This window comes from Phoenix dactylifera, chromosome 18 (genome assembly GCF_051530095.1).
Source record: "Phoenix dactylifera cultivar Ajwa chromosome 18, Ajwa_hap1_PhDact_Kaust_v1.1, whole genome shotgun sequence".
Taxonomy (NCBI): Eukaryota; Viridiplantae; Streptophyta; class Magnoliopsida; order Arecales; family Arecaceae; genus Phoenix; species Phoenix dactylifera.
In genome coordinates this window covers 16,427,269-16,452,845 of record NC_143207.1, presented here as the reverse complement: position 1 = coordinate 16,452,845, position 25,577 = coordinate 16,427,269, and the positions used below count along the sequence as shown (strand labels likewise).

At 36.6% G+C, this 25,577-nt stretch overlaps 1 protein-coding gene across 22 annotated transcripts in view; it reads right to left on the bottom strand.

Annotated features, from left to right (window-relative positions):
* Positions 1-3,604: 3,604 nt before the first annotated feature.
* LOC103703292 (protein SEMI-ROLLED LEAF 2-like) overlaps positions 3,605-25,577 on the bottom strand; it is a 34,916-nt gene continuing 12,943 nt past the window's right edge. For 6 of the 22 annotated variants that reach the window (XM_088714459.2, XM_088714458.2, XM_088714461.2 and 3 more), the window contains exons 5-19: positions 22,195-22,309; positions 21,955-22,083; positions 17,848-17,895; positions 16,749-16,933; positions 16,452-16,648; positions 16,021-16,313; positions 15,630-15,779; positions 14,854-15,528; positions 13,482-13,557; positions 12,478-12,605; positions 8,516-8,716; positions 8,280-8,417; positions 8,079-8,204; positions 5,304-5,531; positions 3,903-4,232 (exon numbers count right to left, since the gene is read on the bottom strand). In XM_088714459.2, the coding sequence (XP_088570585.2) occupies positions 4,050-4,232; positions 5,304-5,531; positions 8,079-8,204; positions 8,280-8,417; positions 8,516-8,716; positions 12,478-12,605; positions 13,482-13,557; positions 14,854-15,528; positions 15,630-15,779; positions 16,021-16,313; positions 16,452-16,648; positions 16,749-16,933; positions 17,848-17,895; positions 21,955-22,083; positions 22,195-22,309 (2,872 nt within the window). In that variant the 3' untranslated portion in view covers positions 3,903-4,049. Of the gene's footprint in view, positions 4,233-5,303; positions 5,532-8,078; positions 8,205-8,279; positions 8,418-8,515; positions 8,735-12,477; positions 12,606-13,481; positions 13,558-14,853; positions 15,529-15,629; positions 15,780-16,020; positions 16,314-16,451; positions 16,649-16,748; positions 16,934-17,847; positions 17,896-21,954; positions 22,084-22,194; positions 22,310-25,577 lie in introns of all 22 variants that reach the window. The other 16 variants (XM_088714472.2, XM_088714471.2, XM_088714473.2 and 13 more) reach the window with 6 other exon arrangements.

The window sequence follows — 25,577 nt, the reverse complement described above, 5'->3', positions numbered from 1 at the left end:
CATTAAATTCATGGCTCAAAGAACAAATGAATACATCTTTTAGCTGTTGCTCTCCTTTCTGAGGGGCAGAAATAAGTTACGTGCCTGGCAAAATAAAAAGGTAACCACCCATTTTTCACTCTCCACTTATCTTTCTTATCAAAATTCAATTTCTGTTCATGTCGAGCCCCACCGCCCACCCTCCTGACAACCCCCAAAAAAGTAAAAGCGTTTAACAACCACTGTTATGAATACCCCTGCTGGGGTACTTCCATTCAATCCTCTTATACCAAACAATACGTATCAGGACTAGTAATGGTAGAAGAGTAGGAAGATGAGACATGTATCTCTAATTTGTATCATTATTTTTTCTATTTTGTTATTTTTCCTATACCTTTCTATAGATATGTATTTTTTTCTGTTTATTTTATCTTTTGCATTTTTCTATTGTTTGGTTTCCTCTTGTTTTTATGTTTTATTTCAAATTATGGATCTTCTAGTGTTTTCTATCTTTTTTATACATTCTGCTTTGTGGTTTTCTTTGTGATATCATTTTTTTCTGTTAGTTTATAATATTCTCTTTTGTATGTTTACGTCAACCAATTTTGTTTTGTACGCTTGTTATTAGTTTAGTTAGTTTTTCAATATTCAGTTTTTCTTTTCTATTCTATTGTTTGCTATTTGTTTTATAATTTGGCTAACATTTTTGGTTTTTTGTATTTGTATTCCATTTTTTTTTTATTTTTGGAAAACTCAGATTGATATTTTTCTTTTCTGTATGATTTATTCTTGTTTTCTACTTATTTTCCATCTTTACATTAACTTTGACAAATTTTGTTTTGTATTTTTGGCTTTATTTATATTATCTAGTTTTTACATATTTGGCCTTTAGTTTTATTTTAGTTCATTTTTTATATGCTTTGCACGCTTTTCTTATATATTTAGTTTTGTACATTCATTTTGAAATTTAGTTTAGATATATATTTTTTACTCTACACATATTACTTTATATTTACCTTCCATCCTTATGTAACTCGAGTTTTGTATTTTCTTGTTCTGGTTTATTTTCTTTCATTTCTATTATGTGCTTTTGCATATTCACATTTTTCATGTTGCTTTAATTCATTGCTGTTATCTGACTTGGGATAATCTATCTTATTTTTTGTATTTTGCATGCTGGTTTGGAGTTCTGCAGAGGGAGCCTCATCTCGACACCAGAGGTTCTGCCGGGTGAATGTCTTTTGGGAGTCTCTGACTCCAGCTGTGCTCTCTCTCTTCTGTCAGCTCAGCCATGGGGAAGTAACAACACTACCACAAATCGAGCTCCAACAATCCCAGGAAGCAGCATCTTTGACGGTGTCCCAATAGCTCAATCGGTTGCTGCAAACGATTACATTAGTCCTTGGGGTCTTAGAGGTCATGGAGACAGGAGCAGCTCACATGAAATGCAGCATCAGATGGGACTGGGACTGGTCACAGAGGCTGGTAGTAGCCAGTTTTCAGGTGAACTTGAGTTAGCTCTGCAGGAAAATGGGCAATGCGTGGACCAGGGCTCAGATAAGACATACGATCATTCAGTGTCACGTGATGCACTGGTCTCTATAGACCATATGATCTGTTCTGTTCTATAATTATGGATCTTGTGACCTTTTTGTTATCTCCAATGCTAAATTTATCTGTGGTAGTGTTAAGATCTTATAGATCTTAAACTTCACCTAATGCTTTGTTTTGAGCCTAATCTATTAGAAGCACTATTATGTTGGAAACAACTTTAATTAATATTTCTGAACTTTGTGGTGCTATTATTTTCCATATGGATGATATTGCAGGCATGTCTCAATTTTGTTTTCATCATTAATGTTTTCATAGCATCATGGATCAGCCATTGCTAATTGATTGCCGTAGTTTCATCAGACATGATTTACTTCATTTGACTTGTCAACAAACAAGAATTCTTTCAGTCTATGCTTTGTTTTTACAATCAAGTATACCTCAGCAGCGATTTCCCCTGTTTTTAAGAATGCTCCGGAATATTTTGCTTATCATGCTCTACTCTCAGCAGTAGGAACTTGCATCCATGGTTTTGCACCTGCTTCAGAATCTTCCCAGAAACTTTATACTTGTTCTAATCTTTTCTACAAACTTTATATGCGGATCACCCTTATTCTTGTGTCACACCTGTTAACCCTCTCTTGCTGACGTGTAAATATTTCAATTTACAAAAGCATTTCTTGAGAGACCAGTCACTTTGGGTTCTGCTGATGTTTTTAAGCGGCCGACTGTTGCTCAAGAGTAAACTCGAAGTGACATAGCTCTCTGTTACAGGAGTTTGGAGCACTTTAGAATAGCACCGGCATGGCTAAGCTTTCGCTAATGGCAACCTATTTTAAGTTGTCTATTAAGTTCGCAGTATCTTTATAGGTTTTGACTATAATTTCTAACGTGCAGCGGTCGTACCGGTAAGTAAGGATTTGTCGCGCCGGCGGTCAGAATGGTAGATATCTAAATAACGTTTTTTCAGGAGGCCGATATTTGTCAAATAACGTACAACTTCCATTAGCAATTGCATCCCTGCAAGGATATTATAACATGCTGAGTGTGGCCGATGCCCGCATCCAAAGGATGATCAGGCTTCTTATAGCTATAGATGTCCCACCTTTATCAAGGCAAGTTGCATGCATCTTGGTTGATAGATTAAACCATCTATTTCGGCGTTAAAATATGGAGATCCAATATCGGATATCAAATATATGATTTCAGGCAATCTAACATGCACAGAATTGTTCTACTTAAGAGTGATGACCTCGTACGATTGCCATTATAAATCTTCGAATCCTTTGGTTCTTCTTGAAAACAGTTGAGTCTATTCTAGGGTTTTCTTTAGCATATGTGGAGTGTATGGCCATCCTCAGAAGATGGGAACATACATCGAATACACAAATCCTAGCTGCCAAAAGATATGGTCCTCTTTGCTGGGTCCAGTACAATCAGTGGGAAGTGCCCCTACTGGTCCTTACTAAAAGAGGAAAAAGATTGATACCCAACATTAATGTACCGTAGAGTTTTAGAGTCTTAATTCTTTTAGGAAAACAAATCATGTATCGTAGGAAACTGCCAAAAATGACAGACAATGATATGCATTAGTTATGACCATTCAATTAGGCACTAGACTACCATCAAGGGCAAGCCAGATGCAACAATTTAGATGCACACTAGATCAGTATTTCCAACAAATTTTTATTATTCTCAAAATGCTCCTATAATAGTCAGAATTTTTAATTATTCTTAGAATATCCCTCCTTTCATATTCTAAACATATATACACCTTACGAGGTATTGCTGGAATTATAAGTAAATATCTATCAAAAAGCAATCTCTGTCGTTTACCAAAAGTAAGAGCAATCTTCAACCATTAAATTAGTTAGAAGCTTCTTATCCATTGAAACAAGATTCCTTATCAGCTCAATCCCACTTAAAACTGAACCAGCATGCGCATTTCTTTTCCTCACCGCCTATGACCCATCTCTCTCTCTTGGTACATCGCCTTTCTATCTCTCTTTCATTCTCTCTCTCTCTCTCTCTCTCTCAATTGAATAGGTGCTTCGCACTATGGGATGCTTCGCACTTTAATCAAGCATTGAAGTTTATTAAAGGGTCCTCTCCCCATATTAAGAAATTTATCCATCCATAACAATAACATAGCACACATAACTACATCATGCCATTTAACAAGAATCCAATGAATAAATAAATGCGCCAACCTTATCCGCTCCAGTTATCCATTGCCATTCTTAGCATTGACATACAAACTTGAAATCACCTCTTCCATGAATCTTGGAACTTCCACTCTGAATGAATGAATCTAACGAAAGAACGAAAAGGATGAGATATGAACTAATATGCACTTGCCAAGTAATCAACATAGATGGTCCTTCAGTGGTATGGCATATGGAGATGCAAGCAAGAGCTATTTGGCCACAGCATGCGGAATATTGGAGCATTCAAATCTGGTCACCACTCACTTTACATGATCACAATGGAGGGCGATATGCTCAATAAACATAACCATTTCACCAGCCAACAGCTTTTAGGAAATTATCGAACGGGCTTGAAGCGGGGAGCCTGAACTGGGGCTGCCATTGGTATTCAGTGGGACACAGAAGGGTAGTGGTGGTAGTTACGGTGCATGCATATGCATTGAAGTTCTGCTCATGATCGAAGGGACTGCCAACCTGTATTTTGGAGAAGATTATCTGAATACATATTTTTTCGAAAAGGAAAATATAATAAGTATAAAAAGGTGGGCAAGAAAACAAGAATTTTACTGAACTATATTGCTTGTCCGATAAAAGAAAGGGGAGTAGAGTAAAATTGCAACAATTAACAAATTTGCCCATATATTTTCTAGAGTTTTTTCCATGAATATCCTCCTAAATATTAGATTTTGCATGAATACCCTTCTAAAATTAATATTTGCAGGTATACTCTCGTAAAACACTTGTTTTACTATTCTACCATTTTTTATTTTTGTTTTTTCATATATACCCATTCTATCTAACGATGTTAAAAAATTAACGGTTTCAAATTAAAATGACTCAAATATCCTTAATAGGTAGACATGCAAATAGATCACGATCCCGAAAGAAGGCAGGGACAATTGTGCAATTTTATAATTTTATTTTATTTTTAATTATATAAATTTAATTTTTCTTAACACCGTTAGAATAATCGTTATATTAGGAGCATCTGTACAATAACAGAGTTTTACGAGGGTATACATGCAAATATCAATTTTGGAAGGGTATCCATATAAAATCCGATATTTAGAAGGGTATCCATGCAAAAGATCCTATTTTCTATTGCTTCTGATAGGACATTCAGAATGAATATTGAACATGTTTTAGACACAAAAAGTAGATGTTTCTTTAAAATTATGGGTGAATACAAAGAAACAAGAGAACATCAATAACTTCTTTACCAAATATGCAAAACATATGAAAAACAAAATGGATCACGCACCTCTAACTTGACAAAAAGTAAGAATAGCTTCATTCTTCTGAGTTAGGAAAAGAAGGGGAAAAAAAGAACATAGAAGGGGTAAACTCCAAGCAAAAGATGAAATTTTTGAAGAACGAACTTCTGGCTTTCAGTAAGCACTTCTGAAACAATCATGAAGATTCGAGGGCTAAGAGTTCAACTTCTTTCAACATTTTTTGTTATTGTTCCACAAAATAATGCACATCATGATTACATAAAGCACACACATGCCTATTGACATTCTAATGCTTATGTATTTGCTCTTTTTTTTTTGGTTTGGAGTTTACCGTTTGTAATTGTCCTATGCACAAGTGTGAGGAATGTTTCATTCTGTTGTCATCTTGTGAAAGCCCACTCAAGAAAATTTCTTGTTGCTGTCGGGCACTGGTGAAAACAGATAATTTTCGTTGTTTTCCCACCAAAAGAGCCTCACATTGACTAGCCATTTCTTTGAATGGCACATCAGCGGTGCTTGATACTGATAATCTTCCAACTTCCGTTGCTGTCTCTAAAATCTGCACAAGTATATCTTTTTAGCACATGAATGATGAAATGCAGTTATAGGGAGAGTCCTCTGTTATTGTTCTTCTTTAGTTTGATGCATCATTTTCAACTACAGAATATAGAGAATTCAACTTTGCACCAAAGGTTTAAAGATCATAAGAGTTATTGTATAGCCTCATGAAAGAAATGATATATGCGAATACAGATAGATTTAATTTTAAAACTTGCTGCTTATGAATTCTATGACATGAAATTTTCACTTAAATATACATTTCTAAAAGCTTTTAGATGTTTTTTTTCCAATTACTTATATGATTATCTTAACAGTTTTACCAAATTATTCGCGTGTTTTTTTAAATGACATATTTTGGTTCATCTAAAATCGATCAGCCAAAGGTTTTCTAATGCATGCCATAGAGCCAAAAATCAAAACCATATTGCTGTCCTAACAAGAATACATTTAGTGAACAAAAGGAGATAATTTAGTGCTTTCACTAGATAGCCATGATATTGGGAAAATTGAACAAAATTGATCATAAGATAAATGCCCAACAAGAACAGATAAGATGGTGTATCTATAGGTAGAACAAGTAGGAACTTCTACTCAAAACTACTAGGCACAGAGATAGGGCAAAGTGCAAAATTATCTTAAAAAAGAGAGGCTATTAAAGCAAGCATGCAAAAAGAGTTGAATTCTTAAAAACTATATGATGAGTAACCATATAGGATAGCATACATGAAATCAGCGCCTGGAAAACTAATTATGGTCTATAAGTACCCGATGCCACAAAAATAAAAGATAACTCCTGTTAGGCTGTTGATCATGTTCTGAACAATATGTTCGATATACTGAAGATGTTTCAGAAGCTGTGAGATGAAAAGCTCGAAATATAAGGTTGAGGACAGCATCCAACTGGGAGGCTTATGCCTGAAATGGCAAGGAAGGGGATGTTGAGCCAGCTTATGCTCCATGATCTATGTTTCACATAATTCCCTGGATGGTTTAATGGAAGAAGAGTTTCAAATTAAGTGATCAGTTGGTAGATATGAGCAAGTGGGTCACCTCATCTAACTCAGCTAAGAAAGAGCAGGCTTATGCTAAAGAAAGTGAGCCTTAACTGGTCTTCACTCTTAATGTATATTGATTGAGAGATGGTTAGGCCTCTAGCAATGCCAGAGCCCTGATAGATGAGCCAAAAGAACTGGCTTCATAGTTTGAAGCTTCTCTTAGTAGTTGGATATTGAAGCCCAACTATACAGAATGGCCCTTTCACATTTTCAAGCTGAATGACAGTGACTAAGCAATTGATGCTGCTAGCTCTGCTAAGCTGCACAGTCATCTCAGAACAAATTCAGCAGTAGTATGGAAGAAGATATCTAGAGACAATGGAACAGCTACATTGAGGAAACAATTTGTAATCAATATTCCTATTAGTTCCAATGTCAGTCTAATTCATTGGTGAAGGGAACAATTAGAGACAAAAGCCATAAAGTCATTCCAGCAATGCAGCATAATGGACTGGCCTGTCTGGGTGTAAGTAGCATAAACGTATCATATAAGTCACTAATCAAGGGACATGGTTAGCTCTGAGATACGTAACCATATCTGCAAATGGCCATACAGTAAGTCATCATTTGAATCCAATTGAGAACATAGGACATGTTGTAAGGAGACCAAGTATCAAATGCTTGGTAAGAATAGGTTAAAAAATAAAGAAGATAAAGGCCAAAAAAAGGTAAAGAAGGCAGGATATCATTAGTAAAAGAAGCTACAGAAATATCAACCAGATCTTAGGAAGAATTATAAAGGGCCTGAGAATATTGAGATCAAGATGTCTAGGGTACAAAATAATTGAAGTTCACCATAAACTTGTGTTGCTGGTTACAAAATGGGCATAGCTGGCTGTTATGGGTTTCAAGGACTGACCAAACACTTGATTTTATGATTAGGTCTCATCCGGGCGAAATTACTGAGGCAAACAGTCCACATACTTCTTTAATAGTTTTGACATTTTAATGTGAATTCTTTGGTAATCTACTTTCGAAGAATGGTGGAAAACAGATAACCAGGTCCTAGTCAACATGCTTCAAAATTTTATTGTACATTATGAATTCCAATGGCCTCACACGCCAATAAATATTGACCCAGGCATGCATTAACTAGTCAATTTCTTGATGAACTGGAGAGTGGAGAATATATTTGGCACTACATCGAACTTGGTACAGATAGTAACTCTATGCATTCCAAAAGCGGTTCTTCTATGAGCATCCACCCAAGTCCATTTATCACTGGCCATTCCCTAACTGGGTCTGGGCAGTAAACAGAAGCACCAAAAAAATAGATTTAGAGATTCAACATACAAAATGATTCAAGTGCACATTGGAGCTAGACTATACAATAACAGAGTATTTCTAAATATGAAGGCAGCAGGAATCTTCATACAGAAAAGGAACTCCTAGCAAACCTCAATTTATTCAAGGTATGTGGAATTTTTATTTTCTAATTTCTTTTGTGATGTGAAAATCTAAATATGAAAGACACCAAGTTGGAAGCATACTGAATCTAGTAGCTGGTTGACGCTCAGGATATTGGTGTCCCTGGACAAATTTGACTTGTAATCTGCTGGACTATCAGATGCTTCTGTAAAGATATCATCATCTATTGCAAAAGCTGGAGGCATGACCTGCAAAAGTTCAAAAGTAGGCATCTTTAGGAAATGCTCACATTGCAAATCATCTGAAAAACAGTTAGTGAGTACCTCTTGAGATATAGAGTTTGTTTTTGAACCAAATGAGATACTCTGTCCAGGTAACTCCATGAACAGAGCCCCCAGTGGGCATACATCATCAGAAGAAAAGTCATCAAGCAACTGCATTCTTATGGCAGATAACTCTGACTGCAGAAGGACAGAGAAGTCAATAAATCATTTACCATTTTTTTAAAAAAAAATTAACAAAAAAAGAAAATTCTTAAAAGGTTTATGATAGCGGTTACTCTTAGTGAATCTTCCAAGCTGTTCACAATCACGGAAACCATGGATTCTGTTGATTGATTTTCCATAATTGCTAGTGCTGAAAGAGATTCCAGAGCGGCATTGTCATCCTCTTTCAATCCATAAACTTTTGTCAACTGTTCAGTTACAGTATTCACAGCCTGCAGTTTGCAATCCTCAACCAAGCGGAGATATGGATCAACCTGGTGGGTAGCAACGTCCTTTATAAAAGTTAGTTTTTAGTTTATAGAGGAATCATGATGAACATGCATATTATACTGTCAGCTACAGCAGTGTCATATCAAAAAACCTATTACCTAAACAATCATCACCAACCCCATGTTGACAGGATAAGGCTCATTAGATACAGATAATACCAGGTCCACAAAAGAAGCAAAGTAATGCCACAAGTGATAATGACTACATAATAGCAACAAGGAAATCGGAAAGTCTATTTAATATTACTTGAACATTAAAATACGGACAGGCATATCCCGTACAAAACATTGATAACATGGACATAATACTAAAAACTGAAAAGAAAATTTCCAATGCAGGACAACCAAGGTCTGGTTTTCAAAGGCATAGGTGGACCTAGGAAACAATGATGCACAACCCTGCTTTCCGGGCAGAGAAATCTTTTATTTCTTATTAAAATAAATGACATACAGTACCTTCCAATAGCTGCTACATAGGGCCTCTTTGTAATTTTTATGACGGCTTTGGTTTGTTAAGAGCAAGATCCGCCGAACCGGTACCGGGACCCGTACCAGTCGGCGCTCGGCACGGTTCGATACCGTACCGAACCAGAACGGGTGAACCGACACGCCCATTTTTTTTGGAGTTTTCAAGAATATTTAATTGGTAATCATTCTTTTTGAACGTTTTCAATAAATTTTAGTCTAATTTGATTTTTTTTTATTTTTTGAATTCTTTTTGATATTTTTTGATTTTTTTGATGTTTCTATGATTCCGGTTTAACCTAGATGATGCAACTTATTGCTTTAAAATGATACAAATCATAAAATTGAACATTAAATATTCTCAAATCAAGTAGTGACGTAAAAATTAAAAAAATAATACAAGCAATTACATACATTTAAAGCAAAGAATGCTGAATCAGCCCATACCGGCCGGTTCAGCCAGTGCTGAACCGGTCCGGTCTTTGACCAGTCCGGTTCGGCATTAAAAAACAGTACCGGCTAAGGTCCGCTGTACCGACCGTACCGACGTACCGGTGGGCACCGGTACGGTACCGGTACCATACTGAACCGGTACTGTATCGGTTCGGCTGGTTCAGGCCAAAAGCCAAAAAAAATTGAGATCGGTATAGGCCGATCGGTACGGACCGGTACGGGTCGGTACCGGTTCGGTATGGGTCGATACAGACTGGTACCGACCGGTACGGATTGCGAATAGTCGGAAGCGAAAAATATAGCTGTATCGTACCGGTTTCGTCCGGTACCGATATGTACCGATCCGTACTGATCGGTACGGCAGACCATGGTACCGGCCCATATCGGTACCGAATCGGCCCGTACCGGCTAGGCCAAATTTTTTTAGGCTTTTAGATGCGTGAACCAGGCCAAACCAGTAGTACCATTTCGAACTATTCCGAACCGGCCTAGTGGCTAATCGGTACGCCTATCGGTACCGATTCAGCGATCCTTTAAAGTCTAACATACATACCGATTTCTAAAATTGAGTCGAATGGCGATGTCTCTCCCAGATATCCGGATCATCAGCATAATCAGGAGGCACATCAGCCACCCCTCTAACTAAGCGGCATTGTAGTCTTGTGTGTTTATTTCATAAGAAATGTGTGCCGGGTTATAAGTACTCTCGGATTTCTTGCTGAAGCTCTGGCTCTAAGAGGTATCCTCTAGCTGATAATACGACCGTAAAGGGATCCATCCGAATATGCTGGCAGTAAAATTCGACCCGTAAGATGTTCCAGACTGCGTAAAATAGTAGCCATCCAAAGATGCCTCAGGTGCACCATATCCATATCCGTATCCGTATGAATCATAGGCTGCCCGTGGCTGCGGGTAATAGAATCCAGTATACGACTCGGAACCCGATACATCTATAGATCATACTCCACGTGCGAGATTATCTGCAACTGCATCATGTTCTCCTGAATGACCTTGAGGAGTCCGTCTCCTATATACAATTTTATCCTCGTGGGCTCTACCAGATCGTGCATCGCGGTCCCTATCCTCTGTATCATGCGTAAATTGAGACTTACCGATGAATTGAAGACCATATAAAAATTTTTATATATAATCCAAAAATATATTTTTAATTTTTAAAAAATATATATAATTCAAAAATTATTTTTTTTTATATCAGCGTGTAGATCGTCTATAGATCTGCAACATATAAAAAAATCAAGTTCCAATCGAAAATTTGGCATGATATCCCTTTATTTTGTAATTTTTGAGCTATTTTTAAAGCCCCCTCCAAAAAAGAGAATTAGATAGGGAAGAAAAAGCAAACCTTATTTAGCCTTGGATTTTTCTTTTGATAGCCTGAATTGGTGTTGTTTTTGAAATAATTAAAAAGCAAAAGTGGCGGAGAGAGCTGCCGCTTTCAAAATCTTGTTGGAAGACACATGATGCTTTAAAAAGCATCAGATGCAGTCCACAGTATCAACCCGGTTCGGAACCGGGTTGACTTGGTGTGAACCGGCCGGCTCGGACACTTACCGGCCGGCTCAATAGAGGTTCTGGCCGGTACGAGGCCGGAACCAAATATATTAGGCGAACCAACACGGTTTCGCACCGGTTTGGTTCGGCCCAGTTCGGCAGACCTTGATTAGGAGTAAAATAGGACTTTTAATAATCGAGTAACTAGTCTCTATGCGTACACCCAGAAACTTTCTTAAAATGCAAGTTTATTAATCCCACAAAACACTATATGGAAAGTAAGGTTTGCAGCCTCATTATTGGATTGTGTACCGATGATTGATCGATATGGTACCATACCATTACTGTTCCATACTGACTTGTACCAAGTTGAACCGTCCTAAATTATTGAGGGGGAGGGGTTAATTTGGTCCATAGCAGGCCCTTACTAGGCTGAACTGCCTAGAACCACTTAATTCCGAGTGGTTTAGCCCAGCAAGGACCATAACCAAGTGGTTTGGGCTCCATTTCATACAGAGATCACAAATCGTTCTAGTTTGTGGTTGGTATTGTATGGTACCAAACTACCAATTGAACCGAGCAGCTCGGTCTAGTATCATATACCATCATAGAAAGGCATCTAAAACTAAAACAACTAAGAGTCAAATTCTAATAACTTAATCACTTGTCCAATTTAACATATACCGAAGTAGGACGTTCTCACTCTAGTTCCACTCAAAATAGAACTCTTAAGCCTACTTTAAAAATCACCTAAATAGAAGTCCTGAAAATGCAAAAGTATCTGGAGTCAACTAATCTTTATTTTCCATCAATGCCTAAAGAAATGAGGTAAATCAAATATTCCTTGCTTTGAATGGCCATATATGATCAAATAACACAATTGTATGCAAAGAAATGATACCATTTTAATAAGGGGACTGAAAGTTTCAGTGAACTGTTTGATAAGGATCCAATGCTCCAAGTGAATTGCATCCGCAATAATTGTTTGGGATTCCAAGTGAAATCTAGCCATCGGATCCTACCCTATGGGGTATGAGTTGAGCAGACTGTAACTTTGTCCACCCTTCTCATTTACCTTGTATATGATGACGGACAGGTGATGCTGATTATATGTCTAGATAGATTGAACTAAAATATTTTGATGAAGCATCAACAAACTGTTTCATGTTGCTATCTAGGCCTCTAGCAACCAATATGGGTAGGCCTTGTCAAGGATGCTATACTACATGATCCAACTAAAGAAAAAGGAAGGGAAAAAAGAGATATGTTATATGACATGTTATATTACATGATCCAACTCCAAAAAAATTGCTTACTGTCTTCTCAGTGAGTGATGACTTAGCAATTGGAATTAGTGGTACAATATTGAAAGCCTTCGCAGAAAAAACAATCATGGATGTTGCCAAAGTGAAAAGGGATCGGCGTCGTGATGGCGGCATTGTACCTACAGAGGGTAAAAACAACATCAGCTACTGAAATTGATTGTATCAAAAAAAAAAAATACCAATAAAGTGACAAATAAAACAAATCATCTAGGTTGTTATACGATGTGCAGCACGGTCCTCAAAAAGTTAATTATAAAAGCAACGACCTAGTATGTACAAGAAGTGGGTTACTGTTGCAATATTGCCCCTCAAGGCATGGGATGATGCTAATCCCTGGCTTGCAAAGATAGTATAGGAAGTTGACGGCTAACGCTGGATACAGGCACTAAACTGTTCTATTAAAAGCAAGGGCTCACCAATGGATTCACTTAACTTATTTATGCTAGTTAAAAATCTGATGGATTTCATTATCACTTGCTGAAAATTTCATGATTAACTTCACCTTCAGACTCAACAAGTTCTCAGAACCACCCCAGTCTGCATTGCAAACTCTTGGTCCATATCTTCCTTGAGTCTGCGAGGGAGGAGCATCTTGGTGTGTCAGTCCACTTGCATATATATTTGGGATGATGCCCTAATGGAAAGATGGAGTAGTTTCATTATGTAATTAAGTTGCAATGCAAGTATTCATTTGAACAAGGGGTGTTGTCAGATATCCCAAAAGTTGCATCAACCCCCATGAAATTATCCACACGTTTGGGGCCCTAAATCGACATACATGAGGTAAATGTAAATGTGTCAAGCCTATGCCAGCGACAAGTTTACAGTGAGATTTAAATCAAAGTTTCCATAATTAAGAAAATAACTAAAGCATAGAATTATGGATGGTTTACGAAATTTTAAAAGACTTCCTTAAAATCAACGAGTTTCAGCTAAAAATAAGCTACCAATCATCTGCACTACCACTAAAATTAAACCAAATTTTTTGAACTTACCATCTCCTCTAAGTGAAATGTTTCTTAATGAAAACGCAAGCTGAAAACTCCGAACTAATACCTCATTAAATGAATTCTGCATCACAAAAGAATGAAGTTAGAAAAAGGATAGCATAAGTCTGAATAAGAAGGAAAATTTGATAACCAGTCCTTTGTTTGACTGTCATTTGTTGTTTAGCCCGTTCACAGTCAGCATTCTGTCTACTCCCTATAAACAGTTAGGCCAGAGTTCTGCAAACAGTCAGGTCTATTTTTATCACAGTTATATTTGTTATGCGCACAGTTGTGTGCATATATAGCCAGGGACTAACATGAAATGAACTTAAAATCAAGGGGCAGGAATAAAAATTTCAGTCAGCAGGGATCAGACATAAATTGGTGGTCCATACCACGGGTGGACCTCAATTAACCCTAATAAGATTCATTCACAAGATTGAACCAAAAGTATGAAACTTTTATATGCTAACTCATCACTAAAGAAATACTAAACCGAATTGACACAGAATTGGGACAGTTCCTAGTTTCAGTTCAAGTCAGGGTAAAACCAGTCCAAACCAAGTGGAACTTCCTGGTTCCACTCTGATTGGCACCTATCAGTTCCGACCTCAAATTTGGGTAAAAGAGAGAAAAGGTCTTCTCAGTCTTTCTCCTCTCGTTTGAATTCAAGGAAGGTGTGGAAGAGGTGGGGAGTAGGGAAAGCTTGGAGAAAGGGGATTTGTAGCCATTACCAGCCTCGATCTCACAAATAGCCAGGTGAAATTCTCTTCCTTTTTCTCTCTTCTTGTTTCTTTTCTTTTAATGCTTAAATAGGCTAAAAAAATTTAAAAAGGAAAATTATACCAAAATAGGGTGCTTAGCCATTGTAAAAGGCCACTTTGAATTGAATGAAATTTCTAGTTCTGTTCTCTATTGTTCTATAAGTTCGAAAGTTCTTTTTGCAGCTTCTTCCTCCTATCTTGCTGCTCTATTGTTAGGTAGATCTTCCTCAAGGAGAAAGATCATCATGCACGCTAGAAAGTTAACAAAATAAAGAAAATAAAGATAAGGATATTCCTCTATCTGAAATGCAATTGAAGAAGATGCAATAAGTTGACTTCATATAACTAGAAAAACATATGTTTATCACAAGAATGGTATATAATAACATGAGTATATTAGCCGACAATCAGATATAAACCTGTCCTATCATTTCAGGACTGTGTCAATGCTAAATGCAGGTCAGTATTTGTATAGCAACAAACAAAATCAAGTTATGTCTTAGTGCAACATAACTCCACATATAAATAATCTTATCACAAAATAATACATAGTTTTTCAATTGAAATATTGCAACAATTACAAAATCATAGCACCCTAAATATAATGCATTTACCTTAGCTCGAGAAAACAACAGCGCCAAGCAGTAAGTGTGAGCAATGGCTTCATAATTTTCTGGTGTATTCTCAAGTGACATAGCCTGAGCCCACAAGGAGGAAAGAATCAACGTAATCTGACGACTACTCAACCTAAGGGAAATTGGGTCCTGAAGTTGAGTGCATGGGAGAAGAGTCATTGTGATGATATTTGAAAAAACTAGCTGAGACTCTAGATATTTGATGAGTATGTCATGTACCTTTTCCCTGTATGGACTGCTCGAAAAATTTTCTTCTGAAATTGAGGGTAATGAAGTGCCTTTTACGCTACGCATCCGACTTTGAGATGACTGAAGTTTATAAAGTTTTGCATCATTGCTGCTATTCTGTTGTCCATCATCACTATTAGAAACCTTATCCACATTGTCCTGACATGTGCTTTCTCTCAAGGAAAACACGTCTCTTCTTAACTTCCCAAAAAGAGCAGCTGAAGATGAAAAGACAGAGACAGCTCTTGAGAGCGTTCTTTGAAGATCCTGTTTCTTATACAAACCCACACTAGCTGAAGAAGGACGAGGGCACACAGAAGATGGAACAAGCACAACAGAGAAGACACGGTGTGCCCCCACATGTGTTTCACGGTCTGGGTGGACCATAGCTAAAAGCAGTTGATGAAACAGGGATTCAGGAAATGCCTGCAATGTATAATGGAGGCTGGACATAATATCAGGAAATTCGAAAGAAAACTGAGTTTACTAAATAAATTTTTAAAAAGAAAATGATGCCATCAACTTGCCTTATTCTGATAGGACAAATTTGGTACTGATGCTATTATTTGTGCCATACGATAAACTGCAGAAATGGTTGCCCTCGCAACTGATACAGTGCTTGAGATGTTTTCCAACGTCACAGCCAGCATGTCAAGAACAGGTCCTGCGTCACCAACCTGAATAGCAGAGGCACAATCATTATATTAGATATGGGTGCAGACTGCAGACAGTTGCTGCTGCCAAAATTATACACATTTACTGGAAAAACAATGGTTATAGCATGAATTCCTGTAAACATCTTGATCAATTCTAATTCCAGAAGTTGTGCCTGTATAGGACTTGTAATAAGCACAAGCACCTCTGAAATATTTCTCTGTATGAAGCCAAACAATTTTAAGAAATTCTTAATTAACCTACCTTCTTGGTTAACTGATCAAGGCACCCATCTACAGCCTTCTGAAATCTATTATTCCATTTGATCATGTCATCACCCAAGTCTAAATTACTAAGCGTGCACTGCATGCTTCTGCGCAAATGCCTCAGTAGATCACTTATTGCACCAATTATTGCCACAGAACTCTGAGCTTTTGATTGGACGGCAAGACAGGTGGTTATTTCAATAATGTCTAGCTGCATGTCAGGTTGTTTTGAGACAGTCTTGTGTTCCAGATGCTTGACTAACATAGATAATAACAAATGAGTGTTTTGCCCTGCAAGTTAGAAAACATACTGATAAGGTAAATAGACAGGAATTTGTGTACCATTAGCCTGTTAGAAAAAGTCTACTTGGTATTAAATGCCTGAAAGTTGAATGTAATACAAAATCAATAAGATGAACAAATTCTTACCAGAATTTTCCATTACTATTTGCATATCCAGCAAAACACAGAGAGCAAGCCTGCTACGAGGTGACCACAAATTGCAATTATCAAAATACCGAAACAAAGACTCCAAAACACGTCGTACAGTGGTTGCTTCCTTGGCCAACTTGGCCATGTTATGCACACAGACCCTTGACCAGAAGCTGGGGCTCTTGTCTTCTTCCCTGTCCAGATGAACCAAAATGACATGAATGGACATAATTGTTCATCAAAGAAAACTAATTTGAGAGCATGAATGCAGTCTTCTAGGTCACAAAGTCTTACAAAGTCAGATTTAGTTCCCCTCGATCATTTACAATCCTTGTCATGGAAACTGGGAAAGGAGATACATGAGCCTCAGCATTATGGACTTCTTGCACCCATCGGTTTTGGGAGATTCGGTCATCGTCACTATGATCCTCAGAGCTCTTATAGAGGCTTTCATAATTTTCCAAAGCCACTGAAACAACCTATATTAATAAAAGTTTAACAGCAAAGACATCCACTAATGGTAAGTTGCAATGAAATAAAGGCTCTCCATGAAGCATTATTTTTGGATATGAAAAATAGATTAAAAATAACTAAATAACAAATATCGAGGGAATGAGCACATAGGATTCAAAATAGTCTTATCAGTTATCACAGTCAAATATAATGACAAGTTGACAACTGTTTCTCTATACTTTATGTTTGAATGCTAGAAGCAGAGATTAAGTAAAAAGGAAAAAGGTTACATGTGTGAATGACTGAGTTTGAGATTTGAGACTACGACCTCTTTAGTTTTAATCTCTATTAGTATAGCTCTCGAGCTTCTTCTAGTTCACTTTGTTATTCCTAGTTTTACTCCATAGTCATCTCAAAATGTTGATCCCAGCTATCTGCAATGCCTACATATGAACATCAGAATGGCCATCTGCACAATTGTTTCTTGCATAAGTGCAGCAGAGTTTTTCTCATATTACTTCATCTCAAATTGTTTAAAAATTCTTTTCTCAGAAAATATTAAATTATCCTTCGGAACAATTTTCATTTAAAGATGTGTTACATTTGCTACTAGATCTGTACATGCAAAAAATTCAGAGCTCCTCGGTAGATTATCAGGTTAATTGAAACTTAATTATATTAAAAGTAATTTCCTAAAGTTAGGATCCATTTCATAGTTATTGACATATTCTTATGACCATGGCAGTGTTTTAATGGTAATGAGAATATATAAAGCCAACTCCCAGTAGTTGAAAAAAAGGCTAGATGGTTATGGTTACAGTAATTACTTGTGATTTCACCATATCAATAAACCTTGTAAGTAAGAACCAAATAAACAAAATTACAAAATTTATGCTTCATTTCATTCGAAATGCTAAAATTGCAACATAAGCAAGCTTACATTGTCAAATTCTGTGGAGATGTGGGAGTATTCACCCATAAACCAAACCTGTGAATAATAATGAAGGCAAATATACACATCAATAATTAATTAGATCGTGTACAAATAAAAGGAAAAAAATGGTCTACGAATATGCATACTAATGGAGTGCAATATGAAGAAATAAAAAAATTGTGCAAACAAGGAATCCACTAAATGCAAAGTGATTATTCAAATTAATTTCAATTTCGAACATTAAACTTTCATTGTCTCCCAAGAAAGAGCATATTCATAATAACAAATGAAAAAAAAATCAAGAGATAGAAATATTGTTTAACTTATTATTCCACAATACTGACATCTATCGATTTGTTTTCTAATGATATATTGTTAAGTGATTGAGAAAAGGAATAAGATTAAATGCTAGATTGAATGTATGGAAGAAAGCCTTAAATAATAAGCGCTCAAGAATCAGCAGAACTAAAATGGAGGATATGAAATGCACTTTTAGTAAAAATGACAATTGAAATTGAGGGCCATTTATCATGGAGGGATCTCAACACAATCTGAAATCTATTATACAAACAAATGAAAAGATAGATGAAGACATATGCAACAGAATTAGAGCAAACTGTATAAAGTGGAGAGATATTTCTGGGTTATCATGAGATTGATACATGCCTCAATGAATTAAAGGGAAACTAAATAGAACAATAAGCATGCAATATGTATGGTCAAAATGTTGGGAAATAGAGAAGGTTCAAGATAACAAAACGAATGTAGTAGAATTGAGAATGTTGAGATGGATGTGTTATAAAACCTAAAAGGATAGAATGACATATGAGTATGTCACAAATAATGTGGGAGATTCACAAATGAAGAACAAGGCAATAGATAATCAACTAAGAAGGTACGGTCATCTATAATGAAGGTTTGAGGGAATCCAATATGCAAGGGTACATTAATCTTGGTTAAAGGATGTACAAAAATGAGGAGAAGACCTAAGGTAAATGGATGGAGGTTATGATAAAAGATATGAGAAAAAGAACATCAAACATAGCCCAACTAGAGATAATAAGGAAAAATTTGATCAAGAAAACCTAGAATCTAAAAGGAAAAAATTTACAAATCAATTGCCAAATTGAAGGACAATTACCAAATTGCAGATAACAATAGCTAGCCCTTTTCTCAGGGAGTAACATGAGGATGCCCCTAAATTCATCTGAGGGAATTATCTTTAGCTATCATACATGAATTTTCTGGTATCAAGTTAAGTCTTCACCATGGTCATAGAAGGAAGTAAAAACTTCAATGGCACGCTTATCATTTGAAAAATAGATTTTTCAAGCTGTTTAAGAAGTAACCAAACTGAACTAGTGTCGGCTCACTTAGAGAAACAAAGTGGATTAAATACCCAAGCAAGGTTCGCCGTACCGGTACCGAACCCCGTACCGGTGCCGCATTAGTATAGGCGTACCGAGTGTCGGTACGGTACCGTACGCTCGGTACCGACCGTACCGACATTGGTGTACCGATACCGGTACCCATCGGTACGGATACGGTACGCTCGGTACCGACCGGTACCGACCGGTACAGCGAACCTTGTACCCAAGTACCTGTTAGTTGAAGTATTTATAAGCAATTAAACATGTTAACAATAAACATAGCCTCAGGAACCAAGACCAAAAAAATGCAATCATGGCAATTTCTACAACAATCGGACCACCCATCAAGGGTTTGCAGTGTCATTGACCAGCAGAAATCTTCAAAAACCAGAAAGAGAAGTATGTGGATTTTGATTCATTCAGTGACTATGAATTATATAATGTTCAAATTCTACATCAAAGCTGATTTTCACATGCTATATGTCAATTGGATTACAAACCCCAGAAGATAATTTAAATGGCTGAAGGATAAAGGAAGCAAGCTATTCAAAGATAATCTTAAAGAAGAAAACCAACTAACCAAGTATGTTGGATTGTTGAAATTGAATGTTAAGAACCACCAATCATGTACTGAGAGAAGGCAAAATTGTAGTTGAAAGGAAATTTTTCATTTTCAGTTTGTATATACGTATTTTATAAGTAGCCAATAGCTCTTTGGTGAGGTAATATGGCAAACGGAAGAGAATATAGAAAGTTCAACTCTAACCATTCATTGTCCAAATGATGAGACATAGGCAGATTTCTCACGTTTCAAACAGGTCTTAAGTCTTGATTTAGTGAGAAACATCACATCAAAACTCGGCAGAACCTTTCAACAGCACAAATATTTGCAATGGCTCAGGCAGAATTTACATCATTCTCAGGGTTGAAAATCCACTCTTTTGAGGAATAATGGCACCAAGCCAGACATCAAGGATTGTCTCAACTAATATAGAAAGACCTATAATGAAGCAAAGTAATGTCCAGTCTATGTTTATAACTGATACAAATAAAGACTTCATGATAGGACTGAAATGACAACATATGATTAAAGGGTGAGATGCAAGGTCCGCCGTACCGGTACCGGTCGGCGTACCGGTGGCGGCCCGGACCGGTACGAATCGGTCACGTACCAGTTCCGTACCAGTCCGAACCGGTACCGTACCGGTCACGTACCGGTCCCGTAGACCATACTGAGATGAGGAGAATTTTGCAGCATCTTAAGCTGATAAAATGTTCATTTGTTTTATAGAATAACATATGAGGAAAAGAAATGAACATGAACTATACATGTTTAATCGCATCATTCGATAACAAAACAGATTACACCTTGCTGTCCAGCATCTGTCTAGGGAAGAAATTGTACTGGCAAAAGAATTAAGTGTAGCACAGGAATCATGAAGTGTTCATCTTTGTCCTAGTAATCAAACTATAAAGGAGGATGGAAGTTGTACATCTTATTCGGCTGCGCTTGTTGGCTTTGCTGTTTAGAATATCTGGAAGGACCAGAGAAAATTCAAAGGAGTTCAAGCATGCCATTTTTACTAACTGAAACTAATTGCTAATAGCAAGAGTTTCAATACTCCTATTCCTGGCTGCCTTAACCTCCTAGAGGTGAGTTGTACCAAAAACCCTCCTAGAGGTGAGTTAGTAACAATCAGGTTTGGCATGGTAACCACACAACAGATGCTGTAAGGACTAAGGAGAATGATGATTTGATTTTGAGTTCTCCAACCATTGCAGTAATCCAATATTATGGAGGATGTGGTGTTGTAGCCTCTGATTGATGGCTTCCTTATTGCGGATGTGCTAATATTCCTGTCAATACTGTGGAAAATGATCCAAGAAAACCTTAAGCAAAAACAAGTTTTCTACGTGCTGTTACATTCATTTGTAAACAAGATATCCTCTCTACCAAGTATATGGTACAATAAAACTTATTTTCTAATGCTTACTACTCTTTTCGCTGCTCCTGTTTCTACAATAATATGATGTTGCACTATAGACATCTGTATTTTTAAATAACATTTATTTGCTAAGTTGACAATTTTATTTGCTATTTAGATCTCTTCATTAAATAGCAAAATATCAGCTAATGCTTGATGTGAATGTCCTCTGTCACTTTTTGCATGTTACTATAATAGAACATAGATGAGGCAAAAACACCATAATGTTGTTGCCCATAGCTGCCCATAGCAGAAAATAGGATCTCAAGTTCTCAACACATACTAAAGGTATTCATATTTTCAATACAAGACTTGTAGCAAGGTATTCAAAGTTTCAATACAAGACTGGTACCTTATCTCATCAATAAAGAAAGACAATAGAGGAATGGAATAAAGCACAACAATTAATTTTTATTTCAACATCTGATGAATCAACAAAGCACTGTTCATCAAGGTTCGCCGTTTCAGTACCAGACCCCATACCGATGCCACACTAGCACTATCGGTACGGTATGATACAGGATCTTTTTACCGTACCGAGTGTCAGTATGCCACCCATATTGGATACCAGTACCGAACTAGTACGGTGCGGTACACCATCCGTACCAAGTACTAGTACCAAACTGGTACGGTACGCCCCCGTACCGCCTAGTTCGGGATGGTACAGTAAACAATGTTGTGCATAATACTTATATCTACAACAATATTCTGATGAATCAACAAAGTGTCATCTACTAAACACATGAGAGAAAACTAACCATAGAAGAAAGGGCTCGCAGGCCTGCTGCACGCAGATTGTGTGCCCTCTCATCCTCCCCCATTTCTTGAGCCAGATGGCAGAGCTTTGGTATAATGCCTTCCAAATTGAACATGTAAGTACTGTCCCTCTGAAATTAAGAGTTTCTTGTAAGGAATGAGCTACCTAGCTTGACTAGATTATCAATTGTCAGATTAGAGTGTCTGTCATATTTTCTTGTTCCCAAAAAAGATATACCAACCTGACCATTTACAAAGTCAAAAAAAGTATTGCATCCTATAATTCGCATTTCCTCCTGTCTTGTTTGATCCAAGAGAGTGCGTATAATGGTCAATAAACTGCTAGCAAACAGCGGCCTGCAGCGAGTTCAGTTTACTGATCATCATTCAATTTTACAAGATTGTTATTACTTTCATGAAAATAGAATACAGAAGTTTCTGGTTTTCTGCTTTAAAATATCAGTAAAAAGATAATTATAACTTCTATAGGGAAGGAGGAAATTAATTATGCAGCTTAAAATTACATATCAAAGAAAAAAAATGAAAGAGGGCAATAAGCAGACCCAAAGATCAAAATCAACTGTAGAACACAATCCAGCTCCACAGACAAGAGAACTAAATGCATGCAATTCGAGGAAAGAACAGGAGAAGGTTAAATACAACCATGAAGGAGCTCTTCCATGCTATAAATGAGTGCCAGTGGTGACCAATTATCCAAACAATCAGAAAAGGTCAAACCTATAATTCTCTATTAACATCGCAGTTAAGAATCTATTAGAAAAGATATGGATGAAGACATGAAGGGCTTATTTAGTTATCCATGGCCATGTTCATCCAGCTGCATATCACGTCAAAGCGCATCTAGTTTGAAGACAAGTTTAATTTTCTGTACCTTTCCTAGCTAATAGATAATGCTAGGAAATAAAGTGCTACAGAAAAAATTTTCTCCAAATACTTTATTTTATTCCAAATTTTTGCTTTACAACTCTCAAAACAAGTTGGTGATATACCAGGAAAAGTAATGTTTTGTTCCATGTGAACTTAGAAATAACTTTGGCTTTATCATAATTCAACAGATCCCCTTTGAGAATAATTGTCACATCTTCTTTTTCTTTTGATAATAAAGGAGCACCACTAAAGAGAAATAAGCTTGCTGGATATGACCCTTCAAGGCATCCACTGAAACAATATAAAATAAAATGATTCCATTTTATAATGTGCCAGGCAGCTTAGATGGCATACATACAAAGGGCATGTCATGAGACTTCCAACTTCCAAGAGAAGATGCTCTTATTGCTACATCGAAGAATTTCAGAAATATAAACCAATCTCTTACTGGTAGCTTCCTTCTAATAAAATTAGAAGTAAACTAGCTAGGATGAAGAACATGAATAGAATTAATGAATTATTCTAATAAAGGTGAGTCCATAAACATCAAGGTTTCAAATTCTGCCAGAATGGGATGGTACAAATGGTACCATACCGTTCCAGATGGTTTCCAGCACCAGCACACAGTGTGTTGGTATGGCATGCAGTCCTGTACCATGTATTGGTATCTGGTACTGTAACATTCAGGCAAAATACCAGTACAAGGTCTGAAACCGGTATTTGAAACCTTGATAATTATCGAGGAAAACACAAACTCTATAGAGAGAACTTCTTGGCTTTTAGCTTAAGGAGGAGACTCTCCTAAAAAAGTTATTTCTAAGAAAGGTGTTCACTCAAAGTAGCATCTCCATAATACCTATTCTCATACTTTTTTCTTTCATACTTTATCATATCTTTTGGATTATGCTCCTATCATATCGTAGCACTTTAAGGATCTATAAGTTGATAAAAGGATAAGTATCAATCTGAGTTAATAAGAACTATTAACGATCATTCTTTGACCAGCCCATCTTTTATTTGAATCCATAAAATTGCTGACCAACTCAAATGAATAGCTGCAAAAGATACTATCCATTCATCTTGGTGTGATGGTATTTCTTGCATTATTTAACTCAGAAGATCCCACCAATTGTGCTTGATAAGTTAAACTTTGGAATTTCAAAAGGGAATGAGTTCGAGATATGGTGTCTCCACCGGTGACATGTTATTTAGGCCCCCATATGCACATTGCCAACGTGGGTCATGAAAGGTCCATATTCCTCTTAATCTTAAAGTCAACAAGGCACCCTCAATGTGCTTTGACTCCTCAATTACAATCATCAACATTTCTTAAATCTCCACCATTAATCCATATTGTTGTCTATGTTCATATCATCTCTATGAGTTGAGTTATAAGCTTCTCAAGAATCAAGATAAAAACAAATATACAAGAGAGCTACAATTTGTAAGAGGACAAAGGTCGAGAAGAAAAATGAAGAAGGACGAGAAAGAAATGGATGTGGAAGGGAGACAAGTTTTCTATAGAGCAATCGATATTCACTTGATACTTAATATTCAATTACAATATGATGTGGAAGACAATAGATAAAATCAGAAAATCATATTCAAATAAAAATAGTTGTAATTACTTGTCAACTCCTTAATCTAACTTATAATTAAGTATAGGATATTAAAACACTTCAAAACCATCCAAATTAATTGATTAATTTAATAATATAACTTACAATCAGTCTTCTAACAAAATCTTATCGCACCTAAACTTTATGTGTTCTTCTAGGTACCATAATAATATGAGGTTCCAATATTTTTGGTTATAAAGTGGACCTCGGTATGGAAAACTTTTTTTAACTATTTTATGCACTTCAAAGGCTTGCATCATATGCATCCATCTTTGAATTTCTGCATCTTCATTCTATTCCAGACCACACACTTTCAAGCAAAAAAAAGGAAAAGAGTACACATTTAAGAAAATCACAGAAACAAGTTAATACAAAATCCATAACAAATCTTGCACAAATAAACACAAATATGAGCGATAGTGCTAAAAAAAAGGGATCATAAGCATATCATCCAAGCCTTTTCCCATCATGGGGTCAGTTGTAGAAGAGCACAACTCTCATTTGAGAAGACTCCACAGAAGGAGTAAGTAGATTTTATGGATATCCTTCTAATGATTGGTTGTGAATTCCAATCCAAGAAGGCCGTCACAGTTTAAACTTTAAACTTTAAACTCATGCAGCTAACCCTCTAAAATTTGCTGGATTTGCAAATAGTCTAAGTGATGGAGTAAGATGATACCTTTTGATATAGAGAACGAAAATTCATCTCAAGGGCACAGATAAGCCAAAGAGACAGATCCAATTGTAATAACCCTGGAAAATTTTCTTTTTTTATATATAAAAAGAAAAGAATAATTATTAAGTAATTAAAGAGGGGTAATATAGGAAATCAGGATCTAATGGCATGATGAAGATGCATTGATATGATAAGGGGTAAATTGGAAGGAATCAAAAGTTAATGGCATAACAGTATATACGTTGAAGTGTTAGGGGCAAAATGAAAATTTAATAATGTTAAATAAAGGGTGAACAGTGCTTGATGTGATTTAATTAGGGGGTTTGGTGGTCTCAGGCGTTGGATTTGAAACAGAGAGGGAGAGACACAGAGAGAGTGGTCTCAGGCGGTGAAGGAAAAGAAAGAAAGAAAAGAAGAAGAAGAAGAAGAAGAAGAAAGAAGA